Source organism: Theropithecus gelada, chromosome 17, assembly GCF_003255815.1.
Source record: "Theropithecus gelada isolate Dixy chromosome 17, Tgel_1.0, whole genome shotgun sequence".
Taxonomy (NCBI): Eukaryota; Metazoa; Chordata; class Mammalia; order Primates; family Cercopithecidae; genus Theropithecus; species Theropithecus gelada.
This window is the reverse complement of record NC_037685.1, coordinates 82,146,476-82,174,245: the sequence shown is the minus strand read 5'-3', so window position 1 is coordinate 82,174,245 and position 27,770 is coordinate 82,146,476. Positions and strand designations below refer to the sequence as shown.

Genomic DNA, 27,770 nt, shown 5'->3' with positions numbered 1-27,770 from the left:
ATCATCTTTTCTCCTCCTTCTCCTTTCGCTTTCTATAGAATCCTTTCTATCACACTGATTGCTCAATTAGCGCCTATGTTTAAGAAATCTTTCTTCACCCCAGTCTCCCTTTTAGATACTGCCTCTTTTTGCTTCTCCTTTTTCCAGACAAAGGAATTCACCTGCCTCCTCTTCTTCACCTTCTACTACCTTCTAGAGCCACTCTAATCTGGCTCCTATCTCCACCACCCCACTGTGAAATACCATTCTTCCTTCACTTCATCATCTCCATTTAAAAAAGACATTTAGCTTTCCTCATCTTCATCAGTTTCTCAGTAGCAGAGTTGATCTCTCCTTCCTTTCTCAAAAACTCAAACCTCCCTTGGCTTCAATGATTCATATTCTTCCTTCTTTGACCTCATGTCTACTCTTTCTCAGGCTCCTTTATCAGCTCATTCTCATTGACTGGGCATTTAAATGTAGTTTCTCAAGGCTGGTCTTAAAGAGCAGCTGCTGCACAGAGTTGTCGAAGGATTCAAGGAGTCCATGAAATACATAAAGGCTTAGAACTGTAGGTGGCACATACTAAATGCTAAGAAAGTGCTTGCTGTTACCTTCAGTTGATTTTGTCTCTCCCAGGGCTTCCATTGCCATTTTTAGGTAAATAGTTCCCAACTGCAACGTCATCATGCGGACCTCCCTACTGAGTTCCAGACAGATATACCCAACTGCTGATTCATCATCTTTACTTGGATGTCTCGCAACACTTCAGACACAGTGTGTTGAAAATGAAATGTCTCAGACCTTGCCCAAACTTGGTTTGGAAGAGATCACCAGCTACTTTGAGAATCTGATTAAAAAAAATAAGTTTCTTCTCATACAAATTCATGAAGCACATCATTTGCATACAACTTGAAGCAACTCATGGACCCCAAAATTAAGGATCACTGCCTTAGCTGATGTGTCACTTGAGCTGAGTCCTGAAAGAAGAGTAGAGTTTCACCTGGCAGACAGGCATGTCAGGTGGGAAGGGCAGAGCTGGCAAAGAGGGCAGCCTGACAAAGGCGAGGAAACAGAAAAACCTGTCAGATGTGGCTAGATACAAGGCGCACAGAAGGACCTGCTGAGAAACAAGGCCAGGGAGGGAAGAAGGGACTCCATAACAGGAGCCAGGGCATGTAGGCCACGTTAAATTCCTTGCATTTGTAGATAACAGAGCCATAAAAGTTTGAAAAGGAGAGACATGATCAGATTTGCATTTTAAAAATACTAATGATAGCAAACACTTATTGTTTTCTATGTGCTTTCTACACAATCTCTGTGAAAACTGGATAGGGTCAGGGGTGGGGGCAAGCTCCAGAAAAGTAGGGAAACGATGAACAGCTTTTTGATAACTGAAATTCAAGGGCTCTATGAATATACGGAAAACACAAAACTAATGAGCATACATTGAAACGCATGCTATTTTACCTTTAGTTTAAGGATGCTAGTGATACAGTAAGAATTTCTGTTTTTTTTTGAGATGGAGTTTCGTTCTTGTTGCCCAAGCTGGAGTGCAATGGTGTGATCTCGGCTCATGGCAACCTCTGCCTCCTGGGTTCAAGCGATTCTCCTGCCTCAGCCTCCCGAATAGCTGGAATTACAGGCACGTGCCACCACGCCCGACTAATTCTGTATTTTTTTTTAGTAGAGACGAGAGTTCTCCATGTTGGCCAGGCTGGTCTCGAACTCCCGACCTCAGGTGATCTGCCCACCTCAGCCTTCCAATGTGCTGGGATTACAGGCATGAGCCATGGCGCCCGGCCAAGAATTCTTTAAACAATTCTGTCCTGTTACAACTACACATTTTAGTGACAGAGGCTGAGAACAGAAGCTCTGGTGTCAGCAGGAGTGGCGAGCCCCTCCCAGGAGGCCTGGCAGCTGTCATGCTGATGTCCAGATCCTGGGGCGATATCACCCCCTGGGTCAGGACTTCCTCTCCCTTCTCTAAGACAGAGCCCTTGAAAACAACATCAGTTTTACGTGAGCTCTGCAAATTGAAAATGAATAGACTAGTGAACGCTTTATTTAACGCAGCTACAAATAAGCTGGTTAATTTTGCTTTGTTTCTTCTATTCATAGTCCAGCTAACTAGTGGCAGAAAAAAAAAAAGCCAATAATCTTCAATTAAAGTTGATACATGCCACTTATACAAAGAGTGGGAAGAAGAAAGGGAGTTTAGCATTTAGCATCAGGTTACTCCACCAGATTATAATTGGGTGCTGTAGAGAGCTATGAATGAGTTTAGATAACAGAGAAAGCCCATTGCTGGGTGAATGCCCTAGGGAGTAAAGTCCCACATTTGGGCTAGGAGTGGTGGGGCAGGAGGGGCTGTGTCGGGAGCTTTGCCGGGGTTGGGTTAGAACTCTGGGTCGATTGTGGGCCTAGATTCTCTACCTGCCCTCACAGGGTTGCCAAATCCTGAGATTAGTCTAAAACCTCTCCGACCTTTCAGGAATGAGGCTTTCTGCAGTCTGGGCAGCTCCCGCCCTCCCCCAGGATTACTCCAGATAGGAAAAGACATCCTTTCCTCCTGGGTCAGTACCTGTGGCCTGGATGTGGTGCTGACTCTGCACAGGAAAGTCCTTTAGATATAGGGGCTGCCTGGAAGCCTTTATAATGACATTCATCTCCTAAAAGGCATTTTGTCTTTTGTTCCGCTCAGGAAAACAGTGTTTGGAGACTAACTAATTAGTCTCCAAAGGTTTGAGCTCATTGTTTGAGTCCGCTGAAGCGAAGAGAATATTAAAAAAAAAAAAAAAAAAAAAAGGCAGGGCTAGATCCTAATCTTAACACCATCTCCATCCCGCCGGTACAACAGGCCAACGGTTCCGGCTGGGACAGGTGCACTTAAAGGTGACGAAGTTCGGCGGGACGGGAGGAGTCGAGGAAGGGGACTCGGCAGCACAGATTAAAGTCCCACGATGAAGCCATATAACGAGAAATGCCATCCTCCTAGCCGACTTCGGAAAGACTTTAGGTGCGGGTGTCCCACCCTGCTTTTCCTCCTCTCCCCATCTCCAGGGCCGGACTCCAGGGTGCTCCGGAGCTACAGGAGGAAAGTCCCCGAGGAAGGAGGAAACAAGTGCAAGAGCATCTCCTGTCTCTAGCGATGCTGACAAGGGGTCTTTGCATCCGCCTGGCGCTCTGCATCGCCTCACCGGATGGGTGGGCTTGCACTGAACCTTGAGCCCTTCCACTTTCCTTCCCCCGGGTGGGGCCCGCCCTGCCGAGGGCAGCCACGGATCGCTCGGCCCGCCTGGGAGGCAGCGGAGGATCCGGCAGGAGAAGCCCCGCGCCCCTGTCCCATTGCGGGGATCAGGAGGGTCCCCAGCCAGGGAGAAGCCGCCGCGCAACTCGGAGAGCGCCCCCCGCCCGCGGTCCGGCCCGGCGCGGCTCACCCTCCGGTCTCGGCGCCCGAGTCCACGCAGTCGTCCTCCTCGCCGCCGCCGCTCGCCTTCGGGTCCATGATGCGAGTCCCGGCCGCGCTCGGCTCGCGGGCGCCGTCGTGACCCGGGACGCGCTCCTTCCCGGCCGCTCCCTCCAGTGCGAGCCGGCCGGGCTCCCCGCGAGCGTCTGGCCGCCCTGGAGCCGGCAAACAACTCGAGCGCCAGCCGCGAACCCCGCGCCGCGCCCTCTCCCGGCCGCGCCCGGCGGGGCACCCGCGGCCGCGCCCGCCCCGCCCCTCGCCGTCCGGCGGGACCCGCGTGTGCGCGCGGCGGTGCGCGGGGAGTGCGCGCGAGCGAGTGCGTGAGCGCGTGGGGGGCGTGTGCGCGTGAGTGGCCGAGGCGTGTGAGGTCCCGTGCGTCTGTGGATGCGGTATGATGTGGGTGCGGTGTGCACTCCTGGTTGCACGCGACTGTGGCTGTGCTGAGCGCGTGTGCCCATCTGTGGTGCGTGACCGCGTATGTGTTGTGGGGGCGGGGTGAGTGTGCACAGAAGAGCCGCCCCTCTCTCCCAGGCCCACAGTCCGGGAATCCCGAGCCCCAGGGCTTGCCACGAGGTTCCCCAGCTCCTGATCCGGGAGGAGCACTGAGAAAACCAACCTCAGCGCATCGTGAAAGCTGAGAAGGATTTGTTTCCCTTTTGGGAACAATGCGAATACCTGGGTGTTTTCTTATAGCTTCTGAAGAATTGCTGACGCCAAATTCATTATCACCATTCTCAGTACACGTCTGAGTGGCATCCCACCCCCCAACTTGCCAGTTTACAATAGGTGTCATGCATTCTTTTGCTACTTAAAAAAAAAAAAAAAAAAGCCTTTAAAAATAATTTAGAGCATTGAATGAACCTGCAATTCACGGATTGTTGCAGCAAGGGGATAACCTCAGGGTGAGTTAATGATCACTATTGGAGGGGCTCACCTCGTATTAGGAGGGTGAAGAGGGAGGCAAGTTGGCAGGGCGGTCGGAAGGAGAATCTGAACAACCTGAATTTAGTTCTGACAGTCCTATCCAAACCATTGGGAGGAATTGTCCTTACTGAGCCTAAAATTCCTTGCACCCCAAGCAGCAACGGACATATTGGTGCTCATTAGCTGAAAGAAAGGAGCGTGCCAGTTCTTCAGGGGAGACTCCCCTGCCTGTGCACTGATCTCTAAAAGAAAATTCTCAAGTAGGGGGAGAAACATTGTGAGTGATGCATTGCACAATGTCATTAATGATCATTTTTAATGTACTGATTCATTCAATAACTAAATGCCAAACAGGAGGGTGAACTCTGCATATACAAATGAGAGAAAATAGCAACAGGTATGATCCTTGCCTTCATGGCACTTACAATCCAGAGGGGAGACAGTTAAACAAATTCTGTGTGTATGTGTGTGTGTGTATATATATTATTATTTTATATGTGTAACAAAATGGAGATAAACCACTATGAAGGAAAAGAATAGTGTGCCCAAGAAAGAAAGAACATAATTCAAATTGTGAGAGAGCAGGGAAAGCTCTCTCAGGGAGGGATACCTGAGCCCTCTTCTGCCTCAGGGCGTTTGCACTTTCTGTTCCTTCTTTTTGAGATCTTTTCTCCCAGATTTTCTGCAAGACTCCCCCCACATTTCCTTCTGTTCTGGGTTCACATGGCCCCTCATAACGGAGGCCTCACTGACTAATCCTACATCACAGTATCCCCTTACCCAACTCTATTTCTTAGCACTGTACTAGGAGCTGGCAGATGATAGATTTATTTACTGGCCACCTGCTCTTTCCTCCCCACCCATACCCCTAATGTCAGCTGCATGAGTGCAGGGACACAGTGTTTTTTGTCCTTGGTGTGTCCCCAACACCTGGAACAGCCCCTGGAGCAATGCGTGTGTGTCAAGTGAATGACAGGGAAGCAGCCCAGTGCGGTTGTGAGGTGAGGAGGTGCTCCAGGAAGAGAGACCTCCAAGTGTGAGGCAGGTTGTGGTACTGAGCGTTTAGTTAGAGGGTAAGTGATGGCAAGTTGGGTGACTGGAGCTATGTGAAATTGCAAAGACGGTAGGTAGCAAGACATTTGACCGAAGTGTGACACCTCCGGGAAGTCACCAGTAGATCATTACCTGTAATTGGAAAATAGAAAAAGACTGTCAATGAATCCAAACTAAAAGGAGTGATACAAGTGGCCAAGTAGGTAAGTATAATGAACATTCTGCCATTTTTTTTTCTTGCAGCCACGAGGGAACCTACCTTTGTTTACTCTGTGTGGGAACAATTCAAACTGTACCTCATTTGATCCTCAGGGAAGTGCTGTGAAATAGGCTTACTTTTCTATTTCACTGTCAAGGAAACTAAACCCTACTGAGTTCCAGTGCCTTGTCCCAGGACATCCTATCAGTGAGCAGGGAAGCCAGGTAGTCCACTTAAGGTGGCTGGAGCCCGTGCCACTTACCTAGAAGGCTGATGAGTGGGCCAGTTGTATCTTCAGGAAGATGGTACTAAGAAAAAGGCCAGGGAAGAAAGGGTGAAATCAGCATGACTTTTAGAAGATGGGCTTTGGAAAATGAGATGCTATTTAAATGATTTCTGCCTTAAATATCCAGAGAAAGGGCACGCCAGACCAAAACCTCGAGCCACATCTCAAAATGATGCATTGATTCAGGTTTCCCTTGCCCACAGGGGATACAGTGTTATCATTCATCATTGGCATAGCAGTCTAATGGCAACTCAGTGATGCATTTATTATATGGAAGAGAAGCTTGAACAATATCACTGTATTCCAGTGATGCATGGCTTTCTGCTTCAGTTCCCAGGTTTTAATAGCCTCACTTCAGTTTTTGCTTGTTTGTTTTGAGACAGGGTCTTGCTCTGTTGACCAGGCTAGAGTGCAGTGGCACAATCACAGCTCACTATAGCCTCAACCTCCCTGATTCAAGTGATCCTCCCAGCCTCCTGAGTAGCTGGGACTACAGGCATACCACCATGCCCAGCTGATTTTTAATTTTTTTGTAGAGAAAAATATGTTGCCCAGGCTGGTCTCAAACTCCTGGCCTCAAGTGATCCTCCTGCCTCGGCCTCTCAAAGTGCTGGAATTATAGGCATGAGCCATTGCACCTGGCCCATTTTTTTTGCAGGGGGGAGGGTGGGTATAAGAGTTGTTGGCAGGTAACCAGCACAAGAACCTTGAAGTGAACACTGCAGGGTATGTAACCCCTAAAATTACATGGTTCCCACACTCCACAGTCCAGCTTTTTAATGTCAATCTCTCTAATTGTGAGGGTACAATGCTCTCGTTCTTCACCCCTTTAAGATGGGTTCAGAAAAGTGTCACTGGTCTGCTTAGGGTATCTTGAATGCTGCCCTAAAGATATTCCTATCAGAGCCTGAGAACAGCGTTGGGGGAATACTGAGGTATCGCAGGAAGTGTAACAGGCCAGGAAACATGAAACCTGACTTCTGGATCGGAATCCTTCATGTACTAGTGGTTTAAACTCTCGATAGAGAAAAAGGGTAGCCCATCAACTGTTTCTAAAGTTTCTACTACATGTCAGGCATTGTGGTAAGGATTTACATACATGATTTATTTAATTCTCACAAAAACCTTGTGAGGTTTCCTTTGTCCTTAAAATGGGGTTGTTGATATAAATCTCACAGGAGATTCAAAGCCCCTTAGAAACTATGAAGTATATGAATAAAATATATTGCTGATGTTTTAATCACTTTTTCTCAGAAAGGTCTGAACATCAATCTTATGTTGTATTTCACCTATAAAGCATGTTTTAGTCTCTGTTTATATTATTGCATGTGTTGGTGTGTTAGAAAACAAGGCAGTTCATTCATTTATTTATTGAACACTCAGTGTGTACTAGGCAGTGGCTGGTGCAGAGAATACGTTGAGGAATAGGCCAGAGCTATTTTCTGGCCTAATGGAGCTTTTTGGGTCAAGAGAGGGCAGTTTATCATGTTCCATGGCCAATGGGCATGGCTGGCCTTCCCACCAGGCACCTGAGAGGTATGTAGTGCCATCAGCCATCAGAATAGGACTGCAATGCCAAAGCCCTGTCTTGGAGGAAAAAACTTAAGCTAATCGGATGGTAAATAGAGTCCATCAACTATGCTGATGAAAGAGCTGGATTTGTGATTAAGAAGGCCAAGAGAAATTGGGAGGGGGCCAAAAAAAGAGGAGCTAAGTAGCTTTAAGATAAGAACTTTAAAGCAAGAGACTGAAAACAGATAAAAATAAAAATCTCCAGAACATAGGATTTGCCCAGATGTGGGTTTCGATTTAGAGGGAAGCTAGGCCACTTTCATTGCATCTGCACCATTTGCTATTAGGCGAGCTTGATCTAGTCCCTTAAGTAAAATATTTGTTTGGGTTATACAGTAGCAAACAGAACCAGAAAATATATTGGTCTGGAAACTTTTGCTCATTCACTTTAATTAATTAATTTTTGAAAACACATTTCCCAGAAACAAAAATTACAGGTTAAGGAATGACATTAAAATTTAAAAAAAGAAATCTCTTTCTTCCAAGTCTCCAGAAGAGTCTGTCTAATGTGAAAAATAAATATTATGATCATGAGAAGAAAATTTATAAACTATTGACAAATCTACTTAGACAAAGGAAGCCACTAGCCCTACATGCAAGCATAAGGGGACCAGATGGCAAAGGGATAAATGAAACGAAAGATAAACTGTTGTGTTGGGAAATAATCTCATTAAAATACAAATGACTCCGCTTTGATAAGGGAGAGCACAGATAGTGGTCCTGTCTTGGAGGCTTCCCAAGAATTCTCAGCCTGCAGTTTATACCCGGACAGGATCTGGAGTTCAAGCCAGACATCAGACCACCCACCCACTGTGACTCCCAACAACTGGTGGGTGGGTGGGCGTAAAATGAGATGGGAATGTGAAAGGCTGGCTTCTGGAAACGTGCTGTGGAAATTTAAGAATCAAAGGGAACCCTAGACTCAGGGCATTGCCCTCCAGTTCCCCGTAAGGATAGACACGCCTCCTGGGAACTGTGGCTAAGTCACTCATTTATGGTCCTACTAATAACCTAGGCTTGGAAAACTTTGGCCTTCCATCTGCTTTCATCCTGACACTTTCCTTCAGGGACTCAGTCCTCCCCAGCTCCAAGGACCTGTTGGTCGGCTTGGGTTGCCATTACAAAGTACCACAGACAGCAAGGCTTCAACAATAGAAGTTGATTTCCTCACAGTTCTGGAGGCTGGAAGTGAAAGATCATGGTGTCAGTGGGATGGGTTTCTTTGGAGGCCTCTCCTTGGCTGGCAGATGGCCACCTTCTCACTGTATCTTTCTTCTATCTGTGTGCATCCTTGGGTCTCTTTGTGTGTCCAAATTTCCTCTTCTTGTAAAGAAAACAATCAGATTAGATGAAGGCCAACTCTAATGGCCTCTTTGTAACTGAAGCTCTTTCTTTCTTTCCTTCTTTCCTTTCTTCTTTCCTTCCTTCTTTCCTTCCTTTTCTTTTCCTTCCTTCCTTCCTTCCTTTCTCTCTTTCTTTCTTTCTTTCTTTCTTTCTTTCTTTCTTTCTTTCTTTCTTTCTTTCTCTTTCTTTCTTTCCTTCTTTCTTTCTTTCCCTTTCTTTCTTTCTTTCTTTCTTTCTTTCTTTCTTTCTTTCTTTCTTTCTTTCTTTCTTTCTTTCTTNCTTCCTTCCTTCCTTCCTTCCTTCCTTCCTTCCTTCCTTCCTTCCTTTCTCTCTCTCTCTCTTTCTTTCCTTCTTTCCTTCTTTCTTTCTTCTCGGAGTCTCACTCTGTCACCAGGGTGGAGTGCAGTGGCACAATCTCGGCTCACTGCAACCTCCACCTTCCAGGTTCAAGTAATTCTCCTGTGTCAACCTCCCGAGTAGCCAGGACTACAGGTGCACACCACCACACCCAGATAATTTTTGTATTTTTAGTAGAGATGGGGTTTCACCATGTTGGCCAGGATGGTCATGATCTCTTGACCTTGTGATCTGCCCACCTTGGTCTCCCAAAGTGCTGGGATTACAGGCATGAGCCACCATGCCCGGCCCTGAATCACTTCTTTAAAGACCCTGTCTCCAAATACAGTCACCTTCTGAGGTACTGGGGATTAGGATATTACCACATGAATTTTGGGGGACACAATTTGACTCATAACACTGCCTTTGAAGCCGTATCATGTGGGAGGCAGGATCTTATCATGGGTAAGACTGAGTTTCTCTCCAGCCGCAGTGCACAAGCCCAAGTCTTCCCTCTCCCTCTATCACCTGCTAGGCTTGTGAACTGGGGCGAGTTACTTAACCTTGCCGGGACTCAGTTGTTTGTATCACAGGCTACTAAGGTCTTTATGAGGACAGAGATGTTGTCACACAGAGAGTGCTGAGATAATGCCTGGCACATAGGAAGTATTTGGTATTATCATTTTACTCTGCGGTCAGCTTCCATATCTAAATCTTTCTTCATGACCTCTTTCTGGTTCTGCTTCTGACTGTCCCAGTGCTCTTGTCCCCGTCCACAGGAATGTCATGCATTCGTGCACTCACTCTTCCAAATTATACTAACCCGACTATCCTTTTGGATCTGGTCCAAATAAGATAGAGATCCTGCCCTTGGACCCTGACAATCATTAGTGGGAGATCCAAGCAAGTAAATCTCAAATCTCAATACAATGTAATTAATGCTATGACAGTGGCATATGCAATTCAGTTCAGAAAGCTGTGCAATGGTGAAATGCCATCTCTACTAAAAAAAAAAATTAGGCTGGGCACGATGGCATGCCTGTAATCCCAGCACTTTGGGAGGCCGAGGCGGGCGGCTCACGAGGTCAGGAGATCAAGACCATCCTGGCTAACACGGTGAAACCTCATCTCTACTAAAAATACAAAAAATTAGCTGGCCTGGTGGCAAGTGCCTGTAGTCCCAGCTACTCGGAAGGCTGAGGCAGGAGAATGGCATGAACCCGGGAGGCGGAGCTTGCAGTGAGCTGAGATCATGCCGCTGCACTCCAGCCTGGGCGACAGAGCGAGACTCCGTCTCAGAAAAAAAAAAAAAAAAAATTAGCTGGATGTGGTGGCAGTCGCCTGTAATTCCAGCTACTTGGGGGGCTGAGGCAAGAGAATTGTTTGAACCTGGAGGCGGAGATTTCAGTGAGCTGAAATTGCACCACTGCACTCCAGCCTGGGTGACAGAGGGAGACCCTGTCTCAAAAAAAAAAAAAAAAAAGGAAAGAAAGCTGTGCAAGATGCTGTTAGAGCCCATGGAAGGGAGAAAATGACACATCCTCAGAAGAATGGAAAGGGAGGGGGTCAGGGAAAAGAGGAAAAGGGGAGGAAGTGATAAGCACAGGTTTCAGAGAATAGATCTTGTAAGTTGAGTTTTAAAGAGTAGAATTCAGCAAAGAGACGAAGAGGAGAAGGGCAGAAACCATTCCTCCAGCCCCACTCCTCGTGGCTGCTGGTGTTGTTATTACAGACATCCTGGCACCTCCCCCTGGCCCAGTGAGGACCTTGGCATTTGGCTCAGAATCATCCTGTCTACCTAAATTTTTATCTTTGTTTTGTACCAGCTCTAACCCTGCAATCTGAAACTGCAAGATACAAATTTATGACCACTTGTTCTAGTCCTTCCTACCCTCATTTCTATCTTCCTACCTATTCCTTAGCCTCATAAAAACTACTTAGGTATCTCAATTGAGCTACCCTAAAGGTCTTTGGACATACCTACTGCTTTGTTGGCCTACAGCACAGCTTTAAGAACTTTCATTGTGACTGGGCACAGTGGCTCACACCTATAATCCCAGCACCACGGTAAACTGAGGAGGGAGGATCACTTGATCCCAGGAGTTCAAAACCAGCCTGGGCAGCATTTCAAGACCCTGTCTCTACAAAAATTTTTTTAAAATTGGCTGGGCATAGTGGTACATGCCTGTAGTCTCAGCTACTCAGGAGGCTGAGGTGGGAGGATTGCCTGAGCCCAGGAGTTGGAGACTGCAGTGAGCTAGAATCACACCATTGCACTCCAGCCTGGACAGCAGAATATAACCCTGTCTCAAAAAAAAAAAAAAAAAGAAAAGAAAAGAAAAGGAAAAGTACTTTCATTGCTACCATCTCACAGAATACCAAATACAGGCATATACCTTGGTTCATCTTTCAGCCCCATTTCTCTCTACCTTCCTTGTGATGGACCCTGTCCTCCTGGCTCATCGATTACTCTGTTTCAGGGACCACATTAGGCACTGGGGACACAGATAAAAAGGGCACAATCCTTGCCCCTAGCAGCTGCCAGCTATATTCCAGGGGTGAAAAGTAGCTTGACAGTTTGAAAACAATGTGATAATTTTTCTCAAATTCCACGTTAGGCTGAGGGAATCCTCTTTACCCCCCATAATAGGTCCCTGGACCTTTTATCATAACTTTTATCACAATATCCGTTGGTGCACTCGGCTCGTTTGCTTGCTTTTTGGCAGTACCGTGCCTGTGGGTCCAGAGCCCTTTTTCTGAGTTGTAGCTTCATAAGTATCATGGGCCACTGAATGAAGAAAGAGGTTGCCTCACTGGGTGGGCTTGAGCAAAGTCTCAGGCACAGACAACCACTCTGGGGGTCGACCAGTAGGCAGCTGCCTGACTAGCTTGGCTGTCCTCAGGGTGGCAACAAGAAGCACAACTGACAGTTTCTTTGGGGTTCCCTGGTGCTGGCAATGATGCTGCTTGCTCCTGCAGTTAGTTGTGTGGTTGTTTTTAATACAGTCCGAGAACCTGACCGGGTCATCCCTTTCACAATGACTACTTTACAAATAGTCAATCCACCTAGATCCTCTCCACCCCTCTCAGAAATGTTACGCTATTGCTTGCTCCTTCTCTCTGTAGCATCTTCAGCCTTCTATGCGGTCTCTCCCGTTAGCATTACATACACTTAACTTTTTCATGTTAATAAAGAAAAAAAAATTAACTCCGCATCCCCTTTCAGCACGTGCTACTCCTTCACACAGCAGATTGTCTGAAACCATTGTCCATATTTGTTATCTCCATTTCCCTTCCATTACAGGTAGGTTGCAGTGTTCTTAGACATGTCGATCCCTCCTTCCTTCTTGAAATGGTCTCTTCTCCTGTTTCGTAAGGTACAAGGGCCCCTGGTTTTCATCCTGCCCCTCTGGTCCTGTCTGGTTTGCCTCCTATGCCACCTCGTCTACTCAGTCTTTATGGACTGTAGTCCCCAAAGCTTGTTCTTCAGCTCTCTGCTTTTATTAGCACTTTCTCCCTGGGCCCATAATTTCATCTGACGTGCATATGACTCCAAATGTGAATCTTTAGCTCCAGCATCTCCTCTGTGCCTCAGCCCTGTTGATCCCACTATGTCCTTGACATCTTTCCTTGCATGTCTTGAGGGTGCTTCCAATTATGGTTATGTAAAACTAAACTCATAATTACCACCCATAGTCCCTCACCCACACAGTCGCCCCTGCCATGATTCCCTGTTCCTTATCTCAGTGTGTGGTACCATCATCTCTCTACTATACAAGCCTTTTTCTAGCTGTCATCCTTGAAAATTCCCTTTGCCTTAACTACTTATCAGTTCACCACTGAGCCTAGTCATTTCTGCCGCTAGAAGTGCCCTGAAATTTTTTCCTCGTCTTCAATTTCGTTGCTACCATCTTAATTCCATTCTTCCTTTCTCTCTAGCCTAGCTTATCACATTAGTCTTTCAAATGGCTTCCCACATCCATTCCTGCCCCCTTATATCCAATTGCCATATATCCCACATCCACTCCTGCCCCCTTATATCCAATTGCCATATATCCCACATCCACTCCTGCCCCCTTATATCCAATTGCCATATATCCCACATCCACTCCTGCCCCCTTATATCCAGTTGCCATACTGCAGCCAGAGTATTCTTCCTGGAGGACAAATCTGGCCATATTGTCCCGTCCATAACTGAAAGACTGCAATAGCTTCCTGTTGCACTTAGGATGGAGACAAGCCTTCCATGTGTCATCATAGTCTTCCCCCTACTTTATTTGCATTCTTTGAACTTCAAGTACACTGGCTTTCTTTAGTTCCTGACAGGACAGGCTTCCTCTCCAGGCACAGAGTCTTTGCGTATGCCAGGTACTCTACCTGGAATACTCTTCTTGGCCCATCTTCATCTGGTTAACTCCTATTTAGTCATTAGATGACCTTTCAGTCATTATTTCCTTCCTGACTAGATTGGCACCCCTCTTTTACGCATTCAGAGGACCTTAACAAAATCATTTTGTATTTCTTCATGTGATTCTTTATTTCCTCTTTCCCACCTCTAAATTATAAGCTCCATGAAGACCAGACTATCCTGCTTATCACTGTACCTTCACCGTCTAACATAGTGCCTGCCACGTGGTAAGTGTTATTACAAGAAACGCTTCCATGCCTAGCACTGAACGTCCAGCCTAGCACACAGTAGGCATTCTGCAAATGTCGCCAAAAAGTGACTGAGCACATGGGCTGGGAATGTTCTGATGCCTCTTCTAATCCCATAGAGGAAACTAGAGGAATTTCCAAAGATGTTCACTCTCTTTCTAAAAAAGACTTCAAATTTTATTCAAGTGTTCATCATGGGCAAAGCAGAATATGTGGGAGAGCTGACACAGTTCACATAACTAGGTTTCCTCCCACTGGGAGATTTACTTACTGGAAGAGGCATGAAAACAGAGTACACTGAGTGACAATGGTTAATTCCCACAACCCCTCAAGAAGCAACCCAAGTGAATGGTGGGTGACCTCTGGACGTTTCCAAGCTGAGTAATCTAATCTGAAAAACATTATACTATGAACTGGCTGTGCTTTGATGCTTTTGCTTCTTCATAATGTTTTCCAAAATTAAAAGTACTCTATGTGAATCATCTCTAGGTACAGTAGGTCATTTTCTTCCCAGTCTATCTTTGACTGGCAATCCCCAACTGTGATAGCTGTGGATGCTGTGCTACCTCAGGGTACTCACAGGGTAGAGGCTGCTAAGCACTAGGAATTGTTTGTTGCAGGTTGTAGAATCTTTGCCTTTGGAGGATAAAGGGGCTATCTTTTAAATAGGAGGGTCCTCAGTTCCTTGGAGTTAGGTTAAACATCCACCTGCTGAGGGGAGGAGATTGAGTCCATGAGTTCCCCAGGTCTCCCTCTGCCTTATGATTCCATGATTCTATTGATGTTTGACAGAAGGGCAAGTCTAAATGTGCAATTCCATATAACCCCTGAGTTTTCTCCTGGGGGTGAAATTGAATAGAAAATGGAATATAGCATAGTGATGGGAATCTGGCTGTGTGCTTTGGAATAGTAACTAGCTGCAGGGTTTCGTCACCTTGGAAACAAGCAAAGCCCTATATGGGGATCTCAGAGGGCTTATGCTACTGAATCAAAATTTATCTGGATTTGACTTCATGGTGGGAGGGAATGCATGTAATATTTTATCTGTGAATCTGAGAATACTGACAAATGGTGTTCTAAGTGAGTTAAGAAGCCAGTAGTGCATAAACCAAAGAGATCAAGGTGCAGCCACTGGATTTTAGTGAGATAGGTGGGAATGTGGGGTCAGCTAGCTGTGGGAAGTTTTGGGTTGTTTTATACATGGTGCTGAATATCAGGATGATTCATGGGGAGAAAAAAGACTGCCGAACATCTGCCCGTTTGGTTTACAAGATGCCAAACACTGAGATATTTGAAAACATTCAAATGTCTGGCATTGCAATGACAACTTTCTGGATGAACAATTATATATTTTCTAAAATTCTTTAATTTGGTGCTACATAAATAATTTTTGAAAAGTTGTTTTATTAAACGGAACTGGGATTTACATTGCATATGCAGAGGGTTCTTTTTCAATAAACATTTTCTGATACTATTACAGGATTTTTCCTAGGAGAAAGATTGTAGAAACTTCAATTTGATGTCTCAGCCACAGCCCACACAGGCGGCCATGCCCGTTCCCTGGAGCGCTTCCTCTCCTTGGCATCCAAGCCATCACTCTTTCTGGTTTATCTCCCACCTCTCTGGACACTGGTTCTCTGATTCCTTTGCTAGGTCCTAGAGATCAGTCTGGCTTCTAGTACTGGAGCATTGGAATCTCTATTCCAGTCCATTGCACTCCGCTTTGTCTTCTCATTCTCCACTCATTTCCTTGGAGATCCTGTGCATTCTCATGAATATAAGCACTATTAATATGCAGATGACTTCTAAGTTTATGTCTTTGGCCCATTTCCCCCAGCTGAGCTTCAACCCTAAGTCTAATCCTCTACATAGCATTTTTACTTGGATGGCTCAGAGATATACCAGATTCAGCACGTCCAAAACAGTGACTATGGTTTTCCTCCCCAAACCTGCTGCTTTTCCTCCATGTTTCTGAGTAAATGACCCACCTGATATCAGGGAGCCATCTTTGATACCTCTATCTCTTCGACCTTTTTTTTTTTTTTTCTATTTGAGATGGAGTCTCGCTCTGTCCCCCACAGTGGAGTGCAGTGGCACCATTTCGGCGCACTGCAACCTCCATCTCTCAGGTTCAAGCAATTCTCCTGCCTCAGTCTCCCCAGTAACTGGGATTACAGGCACCCACCACCACACCTGGCTAATTTTTGTATTTTTAGTAGAGACAGGATTTCGTTGTGTTGGCCAAGCTGGTCTTGAACTTCTTACCTCAGGTAATCTGCCTGTCTCGGCCTCCCAAAGTGCTGGGATTACAGGCATGAGTTACCACACCCTGCCTCTGCCACCTTTCATATCCACCCATCACAGATACACCTCATAAATGTCTCTTGAATTGTCCAATTCTTTTCATCTCCTGTGTCACCTTCTCAGTCCAGGTCAATGTCATTGTAGACATAGATAACTTGCAGTATCCTACTTGGCCATCTTGTATCCACTTCTGCCCTCCGACAATCTATTTTCTATACCAGGTAGAGAACTCTTACAGAAATGCAAACCAGATCTTGTTTCTATTCTGCTTAAGGCCTTTCTTTCTTTGGTCTCCTGACACCTCTAGAAGTAGCAGGAAGAATGGGCTTGCAGGGCAATACTACAAATTATGTTTTAGAAATGTTGAGGCCGGGCGCGGTGGCTCAAGCCTGTAATCCCAGCACTTTGGGAGGCCGAGACGGGCGGATCACGAGGTCAGGAGATCGAGACCATCCTGGCTAACACGGTGAAACCCCGTCTCTATTAAGAAATACAAAAAAAAAAAAACTAGCCGGGCGAGGTGGCGGGCGCCTGTAGTCCCAGCTACTCGGGAGGCTGAGGCCGGAGAATGGCGTGAACCCGGGAGGCGGAGCTTGCAGTGAGCTGAGATCCGGCCACTGCAGTCCAGCCTGGGTGACAGAGCGAGACTCCGTCTCAAAAAAAAAATAAAAATAAAAATAAAAAAATAGAAATGTTGAGCTTCAGGTAGACATTAAGTTAAAGTCCACTGGGCATTTGCATATAGAGGTTATCATAGGATATATAAATGCAGTAGTTGTAGTAACTAAGAACCAACTAGAGATGTTGTAAAGGTAAGCTAGGAGGTCCCCAAGTCATAACCTCATATTGGCAATCATACCTGGCTGTAGTTACAGTATTACAGAGACTTTAGAGAATAGGACACTCTCACTTTCTAGAGCCTCCAGAATTAACCAGTCTTTTAGGGTCTGTTCATAACAGACAAAACTCACAAAAGATTGATGTACAATTAACATGTCAATTTATTAATTCATAGTAAGAAATACAACTACCGAAGACAAACAGTGGCTCAGTATATTTGCTGCCTAAAGACAAATTATTGTAAGACAAATTATAATCAGAAGGCTTCTTGGTGAGCATAGACTCCAAGCTAGGGAAGTGAGAGAGGTTATTCTTATTGAATTGTGGGTCCAGCATATTTATGTACATGTTCTAGCCCCTGTCAAGACTGTGTCTTAAAGTTGTTTGTGCTTAGTAAAATTTGAGATTGAGACAAAAACTGTAAAGCATCCCATCTCTACTAAAAATACAAAAATTAGCTGGGTGTAGTGGTGGGTGCCTGTAATCCCGGCTACTTTGGAGGTTGAAGCAGGAGAATTGCTTGAACCTGGGAGGTGGAGGTTGCAGTGAGCTGAGATTGTGCCATCGCATTCCAGCGTGGGCGACGGAGTCAGACTCCGCATCAAACAACAAAAAACAGAAAACAAAAACAAAAACCAGCACACACACACAAAAACAAAACTGTAAAGCAGTTTTTACAAATATATGAGAAATTTCTTTTCTACAATGGTTTTTGTCCCTTATAAAAACAGAACAAGACAGCAAACAATTAACAAAAGAAAAACACAAGGGTATGAAAATGTTTAGTATTTAGAAATACTAGTTTTGTGGTATTCCTCCTGTCCTCGTTTTGGTTCCAAATATATCATAAGTCAAAGGGTAACTTTGCACTCTCAACAGGAACCAGCTGGAAGAATGTTTTAATTTATTAAACTTTTTGCCTTGAGGCTGATAGAGCAGTTTAGCAAATAGCCATTTGATTTCTCTCTTCTGCTTAGGTCTTAGGAAAAAATCACTAAAGAAGGATAAGCACCATGCTTCTGATATAATTGCCTTGGGGGAAAAGAATCAGTGAGACACAAGCTCTGCTCTGATGAGCAGAAGTTGGGAGAAGCGCAATAAAAGTTCTAAGCTCACAACTGCTGAGTTTTGTGGTATTCCTCCTGTCCTCATTAGCATAATATTGAGAATTTGACTCTGAGCCAGACACTATTCTTCACCCTTTAAATATATTAACTCTTTGCATTCTCCAAGCCCTGTGAGTTAGATGGTATATTTACCCAGTTTGCAGATAAGAAAATGGGCACAATGAGGCAAGTAACTTGCTAAAGCATACAGTCAAGAAATTCAACACAGGTGATTCGATTCCTGAGTTCACCATCTCAAGAACATGATCTCTTCCTTTTGCTCTCCCTGGAAATGAGCCAAGTCAATGGTCAATAGTCCCGGAGGAGATAATAACACAATGTCTGTGGTAAGCCACAGTCGCTTGAGGAGACATATGTCTGCACCCATGGAAGGGTACAGAAGACCTGGGTTGGGGATTGGGCTGGGACATTGGTGCTTTTTCTGTTTTTTTCTTCCTTACTCACATAAATCCCCCCAAATGCCTCGCTTTCTTAAGTGCCCTGGCTCCAGACTGCTTACTTCAGGCAAACCACGGGGGAAACGAGCTCTCGGGTCAGTCCACGGGGACTCCCTCTCCTCTGATCTGTGCAATAGACACTTGGACAGAGTTGCACTGTCTTGTGGCTCTTTCCCTAGCTACCTGCTGACCACAATCTTCCATTCAAATCTTTCTTCTAAAAGATCAAAATACAATTGCTCAGATTTCAGCTTTCTTAATTAAAAATTCCACTCTAATTGTGCCTCTCGACGATGAAGCTACCAGCAAGCTAGCTTGACTGGCTTTGGGCTAACACGAATTGCATGTTTTGTATTTATGCACACTCTCTTTGCTTCCTTCTATATATGATTCACATTATCTACCATGTCATTGTGTTTCTGTTGAGAACCCAGCAGGTGACATTATTTATAAGCTACAATGGTGATAGATGGTATGGGGTAAAGGTGGAAATGGTCTCGCTTCTCCTTGTGGGTCAGCACAGACAGGGTGTTATAAGCATGCAAGTGGGAGCAGTGCCAGAGGGAGAGAGAGAAAAAAAGTCAAAACAGACCTTGGGTACATCACCATTTAAGAAGTCAGTGAGAGTCAGAAAGGCTTGCTGGAAAAGTGAAACAAGATGTCATCACAATGACTGGGGATGCTGTGGCTCCTAGTTAGAGATGCTGAGAATTGGGTGACAGAGAGGTTTATTGATTCCAGTCAAGGTGGTTGCAGATTCAAATCAGATCTGAGGATTAGTCTACATGAACCTGAATCCAGGTATACCGGCTGAAAGGCAACTCCACTGGGCAGAAGTGCACGGGGCGTCCTTATTGGGATGATGTCTACAGAAGGAAGCTCACATCTTCTTGCTCAGGGTCATTGGCAAAATTGCCCCAAATAACTAGTTAATAAGCAACTTTGATTCTTAGACGAATCACCCTGGCTTTCTTGGAGAGTCACCTCTGTTTTCTTGGGCTAGTAGCTACAGCCTGTTGGCTGCAGTTAAAGCAGTAATCCCCATTTGCTTGAGATAGTAAAATGGTTTACTTGGTTAATGTCTTTAACCCTAGGAATAAAATAAATGATGAAGTAGACCAAATCTACTGTATTAATGTCTCATTGTAAGTTCACAAGTGATCTGTATGTATTTGAAATGTAAAGTTTAAAAGAATTCAGCTTACTGTTTGATCAAGCATATCCCACCTCAGGGCCTTTGCACTTGGTACTCTTTTGCCCGAAATTTCTTCCACCTGATAGCCTTGTGCCTTGCTTTACGAAATTCTTTAAGTCTTTACTCAATTATCAACTTACCAAGGAAACTTACCCTGATCAGCTTTTAAAAATTATACCTCACCCTTCCCGGCTCTGCTTTATTTTCTTCATCGCACTAGCCACCATCTGACATGCTATCTATTTTAATGATTTGCTCCTACTGTGCACCAGGTGCTGTTCTAGGTGCTGGAGATACAGTGATAAACGAAACAGACAATGTATTTGCAGACAAATGCCTCTGTGAGCTGCTTGAGGTAGCAGCACATTTCCAAGGGTGTGTCCATGTAACCAAAGATGACAACTGAGGGGTCTCAGACACAATAGACATGAAGAGGAAAAAATTGTCTAAAAGGATTTTATCTCAGTCCGCTTCCTTTTGCTATAACCGAGTACTTGAGACTGGGAATTTTACAAAGAAAATAACTGATATCTTTTAGTTCTGGAGGCTGGGACATCCAAGATTTAGGGGCCGTATCTGGTGAGGGCCTTTTTGCTGGTGGGGACGCTCTGCAGAGTGTTGAGGTGGCGTAGGTCATCACGTGGTGAGGGGGCTCATGAGAGTTGGCCAAACTGGCTTTTATAACAGGCCCACCCTTGTGATAACTAACCCACTCCCTTGATAATCCATTAATTCATGAGTGGATTAGCTCATTCATGAGGACAGAACCTTTAAGACCCAAACAGCTCCCAAATGTTCCAACTCTCAATACTACTGCATTGGGAACAAAATTTTCAGCCAACGCATGAACTTTTGGGAAATACATTCAAACCATAGAATATTTCGAGTATCTTAACAAAAATTACTCTATTAAATACTAAGTCATTATTGAGTTAGGGATGTGATTTCTTAAGCTTAAAAATATGTGCAAATGGTAAAAATTTCAAACAGTATAAAGCCTAACACAGTGAAAAACAAGGTATTTTCTACCCAAAATGTCTTGTCCCATTTACCTAATTCTCTCCAAGATTTTTCTGCTTCCTTCCAGACATTTTCCATGCATGTACTCACATATATGATTGTATTATCTTTCACCAACTTGCAATATTACAGACTATGCTTTGACTTTATTTTTTCACTTAATATATTTTAGAGATGTTCCTATATGAATACATACACATCTACCTCCTTTTGAAAAAGTTTTTCCTTTTATATTTTATTGCATAGAGTATCATGTTTTAAACTAGTAAGTTACTATGAATTCAAACAATGCCTTGATCAACATCCTTATAATACCTCTTTGTTAACTTGTCCATGTGTAAATACATTTGTAAGATAAATTGTTAATGGAAATGCTTAAAATAGTTTAAAGTATTTCTTCCTCAAACTGTAGTTTGAATAAATGGAAAACTTGGTTTTCACTCTTAGTATTCCCACTGTGTTAGACTAACACAGGGCTTGATACTTCATCTCTTGCTGCCCAATTTCCTATTCTAATAATGAAGATATTTAATAGCTATGCAAATAATACACTGGAGATGTAATTTATTAAAGTGGCAGCGGAAAGTATCACTTATGCACTGGGAGATTGACTTAATAATTCAATTCCTTAAGCCTTTATTAAAGGCTCAACTCGTGGGCCTGATTCTTTCTTTCTTTTTTTTTTTTTTTTTTTTGAGATGGAGTTTCACTTTTGTTGCCCAGGCTGGAGTGCAATGGCACGATCTCTATTCACTGCAACCTCCACCTCCTGGGTTCAGGCAATTCTCCTGCCTCAGCCTCCCGAATAGCTGGGACTACAGGTGCCTGCCACCATTCCTGGCTAATTCTTTTGTATTTTTAGTAGAGACTGGGTTTCACCATGTTGGCCAGGCTGGTTTCGAACTCCTGACCTCAGGTGATCCTCCCGTCTCAGCCTCCCAAGGTGCTGGGATTACAGGCTTGAGCTACTGTGCCCTGCCGGCCTGATTCATTTTTTTGTGCACATCTCAGTCCCATATGTGGTCCTCAGCCACAACAGAGAGGAGTATGGAAGTTGCCTGCTATGCCTCACCATCTAAAACTGCAGTTGTGCTGAGCCTGCTGGCCAAGCCTTTGGTAGCCTAGCTGTGGCCAGCAGGAGAGCTTTTCATGGACGCATACTATGTGAAGAGAGGAAAATCCCTCGTTTCTAGGGAATCATGGGGCCATTTGGCCCATTCCAGAACATTCGAGCCTGCTCTACCTCTGCCTATCACTGTATGTCAAGGATGCTGCAGGGATGGGACAGCCCATGTGGAAGCACTTACAGAGAACACTAGAACACAGGAAGCCAACCTACAAGTCTTAGGCTCATGAGCAGCTCTTGGAACACCACAGACCAGGCTTAAAGCAGCCTTAGTGGAAAAACTGGCAACAAAGCCAATATTTTTTCTTTTTGTTTTGTTTCGCAATAAGGCAGAAATTCAATAATAGATCAAGAAGTGAAGCTGCAATTTCCAGTGGTATGCTGGTAAACCAATTCACTGGGAAAAAAATAAAGCCCTGAATGCCAGTTTTCAAGGTGTAAATACTCCCACCATGACCAGCTGGGGAGAGTTGCACACAACTGGCTCTTACATGCCAGTCTGGGCTATCTCTAGTGCACCACTGCACGTTACTTTTATATAGAGCTGAAAGAACTGTTCATCTCTCCAAACACAGTCCCTGCTTGCAAATTTTCAATGCTGTCCAGTTGATATTGGGAAGTTAGACATTTTTCTATAACTAATAACAAAGTATATTGGTATTTACTGCTGCAACAAACCCCAAAACAAAATGGCCCCCAAAAACTGTCTTATGCTCATGGATTTTGTGGGTCAGGAATTTGGACAGTGGACGTCTAAGGATGGCTTATTTCTGCTACATGTTAGAGTCTCCAACCAGGACACTCAAAGGCTGGGGTTACTTGCTAACTGGGGGACTGGGATCATCTAGAAGGTTTCCTCACTCACATATCTGGTATTGATACTGGCTTTCATCTGTAACCACAGCTGAGGCTATTGTCCAGAACACCTACACACGGCCTCTGCATGTAGCAGCTTGGACATTCTCCTGGGGTGGTAGCTAGGTTTCAAGAGAAAGCATCCCTAGAGGACCAGGTGGAGGCTGTATTGCCTTTTATGATGTAGCCTTGTTTCTTGTTTGTTTGTGTCTTTGTTCAAGGGAAATTGAAAGACACAGTATCATTTCTGCTAAAGTTATAAACTTGCCTAGATTCCATATAGGAATATAGACCCTACCAATCAACAGGAGGAATGTCAAAGTCATATTTTAAAGAAGATTATGTGGGCTGGGAGGCATGTTTGTGGCCATCTTAGGAAAATATAATGTCCCAGAATTGGCATTTAGGGAACTCTTCATAGAAGTAGACCAGGAATTGTCTATCATCCACCTCTTCCTCAAACTTTTTGTGTTAGTCTGTTTTGCATTGCTATAAAGAAATACCTACAAGGCTACAGTAACCAAAACAGCATGGTACTGGTACCAAAACAGAGATATAGACCAATGGAACAGAACAGAGTCCTCAGAAATAATACCACACATCTACAGCCATCTGATCTTTGACAAACCTGAGAAAAACAAGAAATGGGGAAAGGATTCCCTATTTAATAAATGGTGCTGGGAAAATTGGCTAGCCATAAGTAGAAAGCTGAAACTGGATCCTTTCCTTACTCCTTATACGAAAATTCATTCAAGATGGATTAGAGACTTAAATGTTAGACCTAATACCATAAAAATCCTAGAGGAAAACCTAGGTAGTACCATTCAGGACATAGGCATGGGCAAAGACTTCATGTCTAAAACACCAAAAGCAACGGCAGCAAAAGCTAAAATTGACAAATGGGATCTAATTAAACTAAAGAGCTTCTGCACAGCAAAAGAAACTACCATCAGAGTGAACAGGCAACCTACAGAATGGGAGAAAATTTTTGCAATCTACTCATCTGACAAAGGGCTAATATCCAGAACCTACAAAGAACTCAAACAAATTTACAAGAAAAAAACAGACAACCCCATCAAAAAGTGGGCAAAGGATATGAACAGACATTTCTCAAAAGAAGACATTCATACAGCCAACAGACATATGAAAAAATGCCCATCATCACTGGCCATCAGAGAAATGCAAATCAAAACCACAATGAGATACCATCTCACACCAGTTAGAATGGCGATCATTAAAAAGTCAGGAAACAACAGGTGCTGGAGAGGATGTGGAGAAATAGGAACACTTTTACACTGTTGGTGGGATTGTAAACTAGTTCAACCATTATGGAAAACAGTATGGCGATTCCTCAAGGATCTAGAACTAGATGTACCATATGACCCAGCCATCCCATTACTGGGGATATACCCAAAGGATTATAAATTATGCTGCTATAAAGACACATGCACACGTATGTTTATTGCAGCACTATTCACAATAGCAAAGACTTGGAATCAACCCAAATGTCCATCAGTGACAGATTGGATTAAGAAAATGTGGCACATATACACCATGGAATACTATGCAGCCATAAAAAAGGATGAGTTTGCGTCCTTTGTAGGGACATGGATGCAGCTGGAAACCATCATTCTTAGCAAACTATCACAAGAACAGAAAACCAAACACCGCATGTTCTCACTCATAGGTGGGAACTGAACAATGAGATCACTTGGACTCAGGAAGGGGAACATCACACACCGGGGCCTATCATGGGGAGGGGGGAGGGGGGAGGGATTGCATTGGGAGTTATACCTGATGTAAATGACGAGTTGATGGGTGCAGCAGACCAACATGGCACAAGTATACATATGTAACAAACCTGCACGTTATGCACATGTACCCTACAACTTAAAGTATAATAATAATAAATAAATTAAAAAAAAAAAAAAAAAAAAAAAAGAAATACCTGAGGCTGGGTAATTTGTAAAGAAAAGAGGTGTATTTTGCTCATGGTTTTGCAGGCTGTACAAGAAGCATGGCACATGGTGAGAGAGGGAGCTAAAGAGAGAGGGGGAGGCAGGTTTTTGTTTTTTGTTTTTTGTTTTTTTCCCCTGAGACGGAGTCTTGCTCTTGTCACCCAGGCTGGAGTGCAATGGCACAACCTTGGCTCACTGCAACCTCCACCTCCCAGGTTCAAGCAATTCTCCTGCCTCAGCCTCCTGAGTAGCTGGGATTCCAGACACCTGCCACCATGCGCTGCTAATTTTTGTATTTTTAGTAGAGACAGGGTTTCGCCATATTGGCCAGGCTGGTCTTGAACTCCTGACCTCATGATCCACCCACCTCGGCCTACCAAAGTCCTGGGATTACAGGCGTGAGCCACCACGCCTGGCCTGGAGGCTCTTTTTTTAACAACCAGCTCTCACTGTAAGTAGTAGAGTGAGAAGTCACTCATTACTGCAGCAAAAAAGGCACCAAGTCATTCATGAGGTATCCACCCCCATGACCCAAATGCCTCCTACTAGGCCCTATCTCCAACACTGAGGATCGATTTTCCACATGAGGTTTGGACAGGACAAATATCCAAACTATATCACCTCCCTTGAAGCTTTGATACTTTGGAGAGATATCTAAGCGCTCTGTTTTAGGCTGTATACCTACATCACCAGAAAACAGCATGAGGAGGACTCTGTTAGCTTAAGAAATCAGAAGAACCATATTCATTTAGTTATTCAACAAAAATTTATCAGGGACCTACAATGCATCTGGCAGTGTGCTAGGCACTTGGGAAAACAGACATAGTTCAGCACTCTTGGAACCTGTTCGACAAGTAATCAAAAAAGTCACAAATAAACAAAGCATTGATAGCTTGAACAAATGTTAAAAAGAAAACAAATAGGATATGTGATGGAGAATGATTGGCAGAGTGCTTGTTTTAGATAAGGAAAACTCAGAGATAAAGCCTTTCTGAAAAAGTGACATTTAAGATGACAAAAGAAGAAACAGGAAAAGCCACAAGCTGAGTGTCTCAGGAACAGGAGACAGCATCTGAAGCCCCAACGCAGAAAACTGTAACGCGTCTTCTAGGGGCATAGTGAGAAAGGGGGAACAAAATATGACAAAGAGGGTTGGGCTGGAGACCAAATTGTGGAGCTGTAAGCACAAATATGGCATTTAACATTGCAGGGAAGGAAAAGATGACCCAGAGGAAGGGTGTAGATAGATGAGGCAGAAATGAGAAGACCCAGCACATGGAGGAACAGCCCTACTTTGAAGTCTGGCCAAACAGACTTCAAAGAGGAGGCTGGGAAGGAGGGCAGTGATGGAAGAGGAAACAGAACGTACAGCCAGACAAATGCCAAGAGAAGAGACTGCTTCTAGAATGTAGGAGCAGCCATCAGTTGAATTCAGCTAGTGGGCTGTGGAAGGTGGTACAGGCACGAGCCTATGGGATTGAGAGCATGAGGGTTTTCATTGACATTATTCAGAGTCATTTCACCAGAGTGGAAAAACCGAAAGCTCCATTGGAGTGGGAGAGGAAGAGCTTGAGGCAACATTCCTGGTCAAATCTCTTGAACATTTTTGCTGGAAGCAAGTAAAGAGAAATGGAATGTTAACATTTTCTAAAGTGAGTTCTTCAGAATGTGAGCTATATTAGGTATTAAATTGGTTTAATGCAAATGAAGTTTTGAGAAACCTTGGGTTTAAAAAAGTCTTTCCTACCTATCTTTATGCACCTTGATAAGCTAATACTCATTGTGAATTTTGCTCCTTATTTTCATTTAAAATTTTCAAATTGTGTCTCGCAGTACCAATGGAACAAACTTTAGGAAGCACTGAGCTCATCTATATTTTTTGTCCTCAAGTTTTAAAAGGGAAGATACAAGAAAATCTTTCTAAATGTGCAGTTCTGTATTCTTTGCAAAACTGTAGTGAGCACATTGTTAGTTGGGTGATTCAGTGCACCTGATATCAAGAACTCTTGTGACACATTTCCCCTACAAATTAATACCAGGAAAAATAAATTGCTTCTCAGAATGAACTGGGACATTTAAAAATATTGATCAATGAATCAAGAATGAATCACAACTTTCTAGAACTAAAAATGACCTTAAATGTCATCTGGTGAATCCCATCATTTTTACAGAGGAGAGAAACAGGCCCAGCGATGTTAAAGCAGCTGCATATGCCCTGGATTCTTTAGCAGCAAGCTCCCTCTTCCCAGTCAGTCCTTGGGTCACCGTCCTGTAGGGAAACCATAGAGGACATTTGTTTCACCACACTGAACTGCCAGGAGTCTTGGTAGTAGATCTTGTCCTCAACGACAGTAATCAATTTTTCCTAGTTGCCTGATAACCTTTACTACAGTCTCTTAAAATTATTGTTTTTCTGGTTGTTTTTAATGAGTATGCTTTACCTCTTTACTTGGGTTTTAGTTAAGAGCTCCAGATATTTTCAGAAGGCATAATCATAAATTATATTAATTTTAAATAAATAAGTGCATAGAGGAATTTACAAATTAGTCCTGCATGTTTGGAGGTTGGAAAGTATTTTCCTTATAAATCATGTTAAACACAGTAGTTAGTTTCTACCACGAGATCCCTTAACCCATAATAGAACTGGAGTTCATTTGTACCTCTCTCTTAGGTTGGTCCTCTGGGGGTGGGAGGGTAAACCTTTGCTCCTACCTGTTACAGGTGGGGCTTCTGGTGGAGGCAGAGGTGAGAACCAAGAACCTCTGTCTGAGTCACACAGACAGAAAGTCAGAGAGAAGGACAGAGAGGAAGAGACAGAGAGACAGTCAGAGAGAGAAAGAGAAAGTCAAAGAGAGAAGGAAAGAGAGAAAGAGAGAGAGAGGTAAAAGTAGTAAAGAAAAAACAATGTACCCTATTTCTTTAAAATCCAGGGTAAATTTAAAACCTATAATTGACAATTGAAGGTCTTCTCCGTGTGACCCTGCAACACTCCAATACCACCTTGTTGTCAGTGTAAACAAGGGCGCAGCCAGCACTGAGGCCACTGGCAACCCATCGACTTCCTATCAAAAATCCTTAACCCAGCAGGTT

The 27,770-nt window shown here is 44.1% G+C and overlaps 1 protein-coding gene and 1 pseudogene across 1 annotated transcript in view; one reads left to right on the top strand and one right to left on the bottom strand.

Annotated features, from left to right (window-relative positions):
- FAM124A (family with sequence similarity 124 member A) overlaps positions 1-3,660 on the bottom strand; it is a 60,847-nt gene extending 57,187 nt beyond the window's left edge. The window contains exon 1 of the mRNA XM_025364340.1: positions 3,420-3,660. Coding sequence (XP_025220125.1) covers positions 3,420-3,487 — 68 coding nt within the window. The 5' untranslated portion in view covers positions 3,488-3,660. The remainder of the gene's footprint in view (positions 1-3,419) is intronic.
- LOC112610696 overlaps positions 3,486-27,770 on the top strand; it is a 64,284-nt pseudogene continuing 39,999 nt past the window's right edge.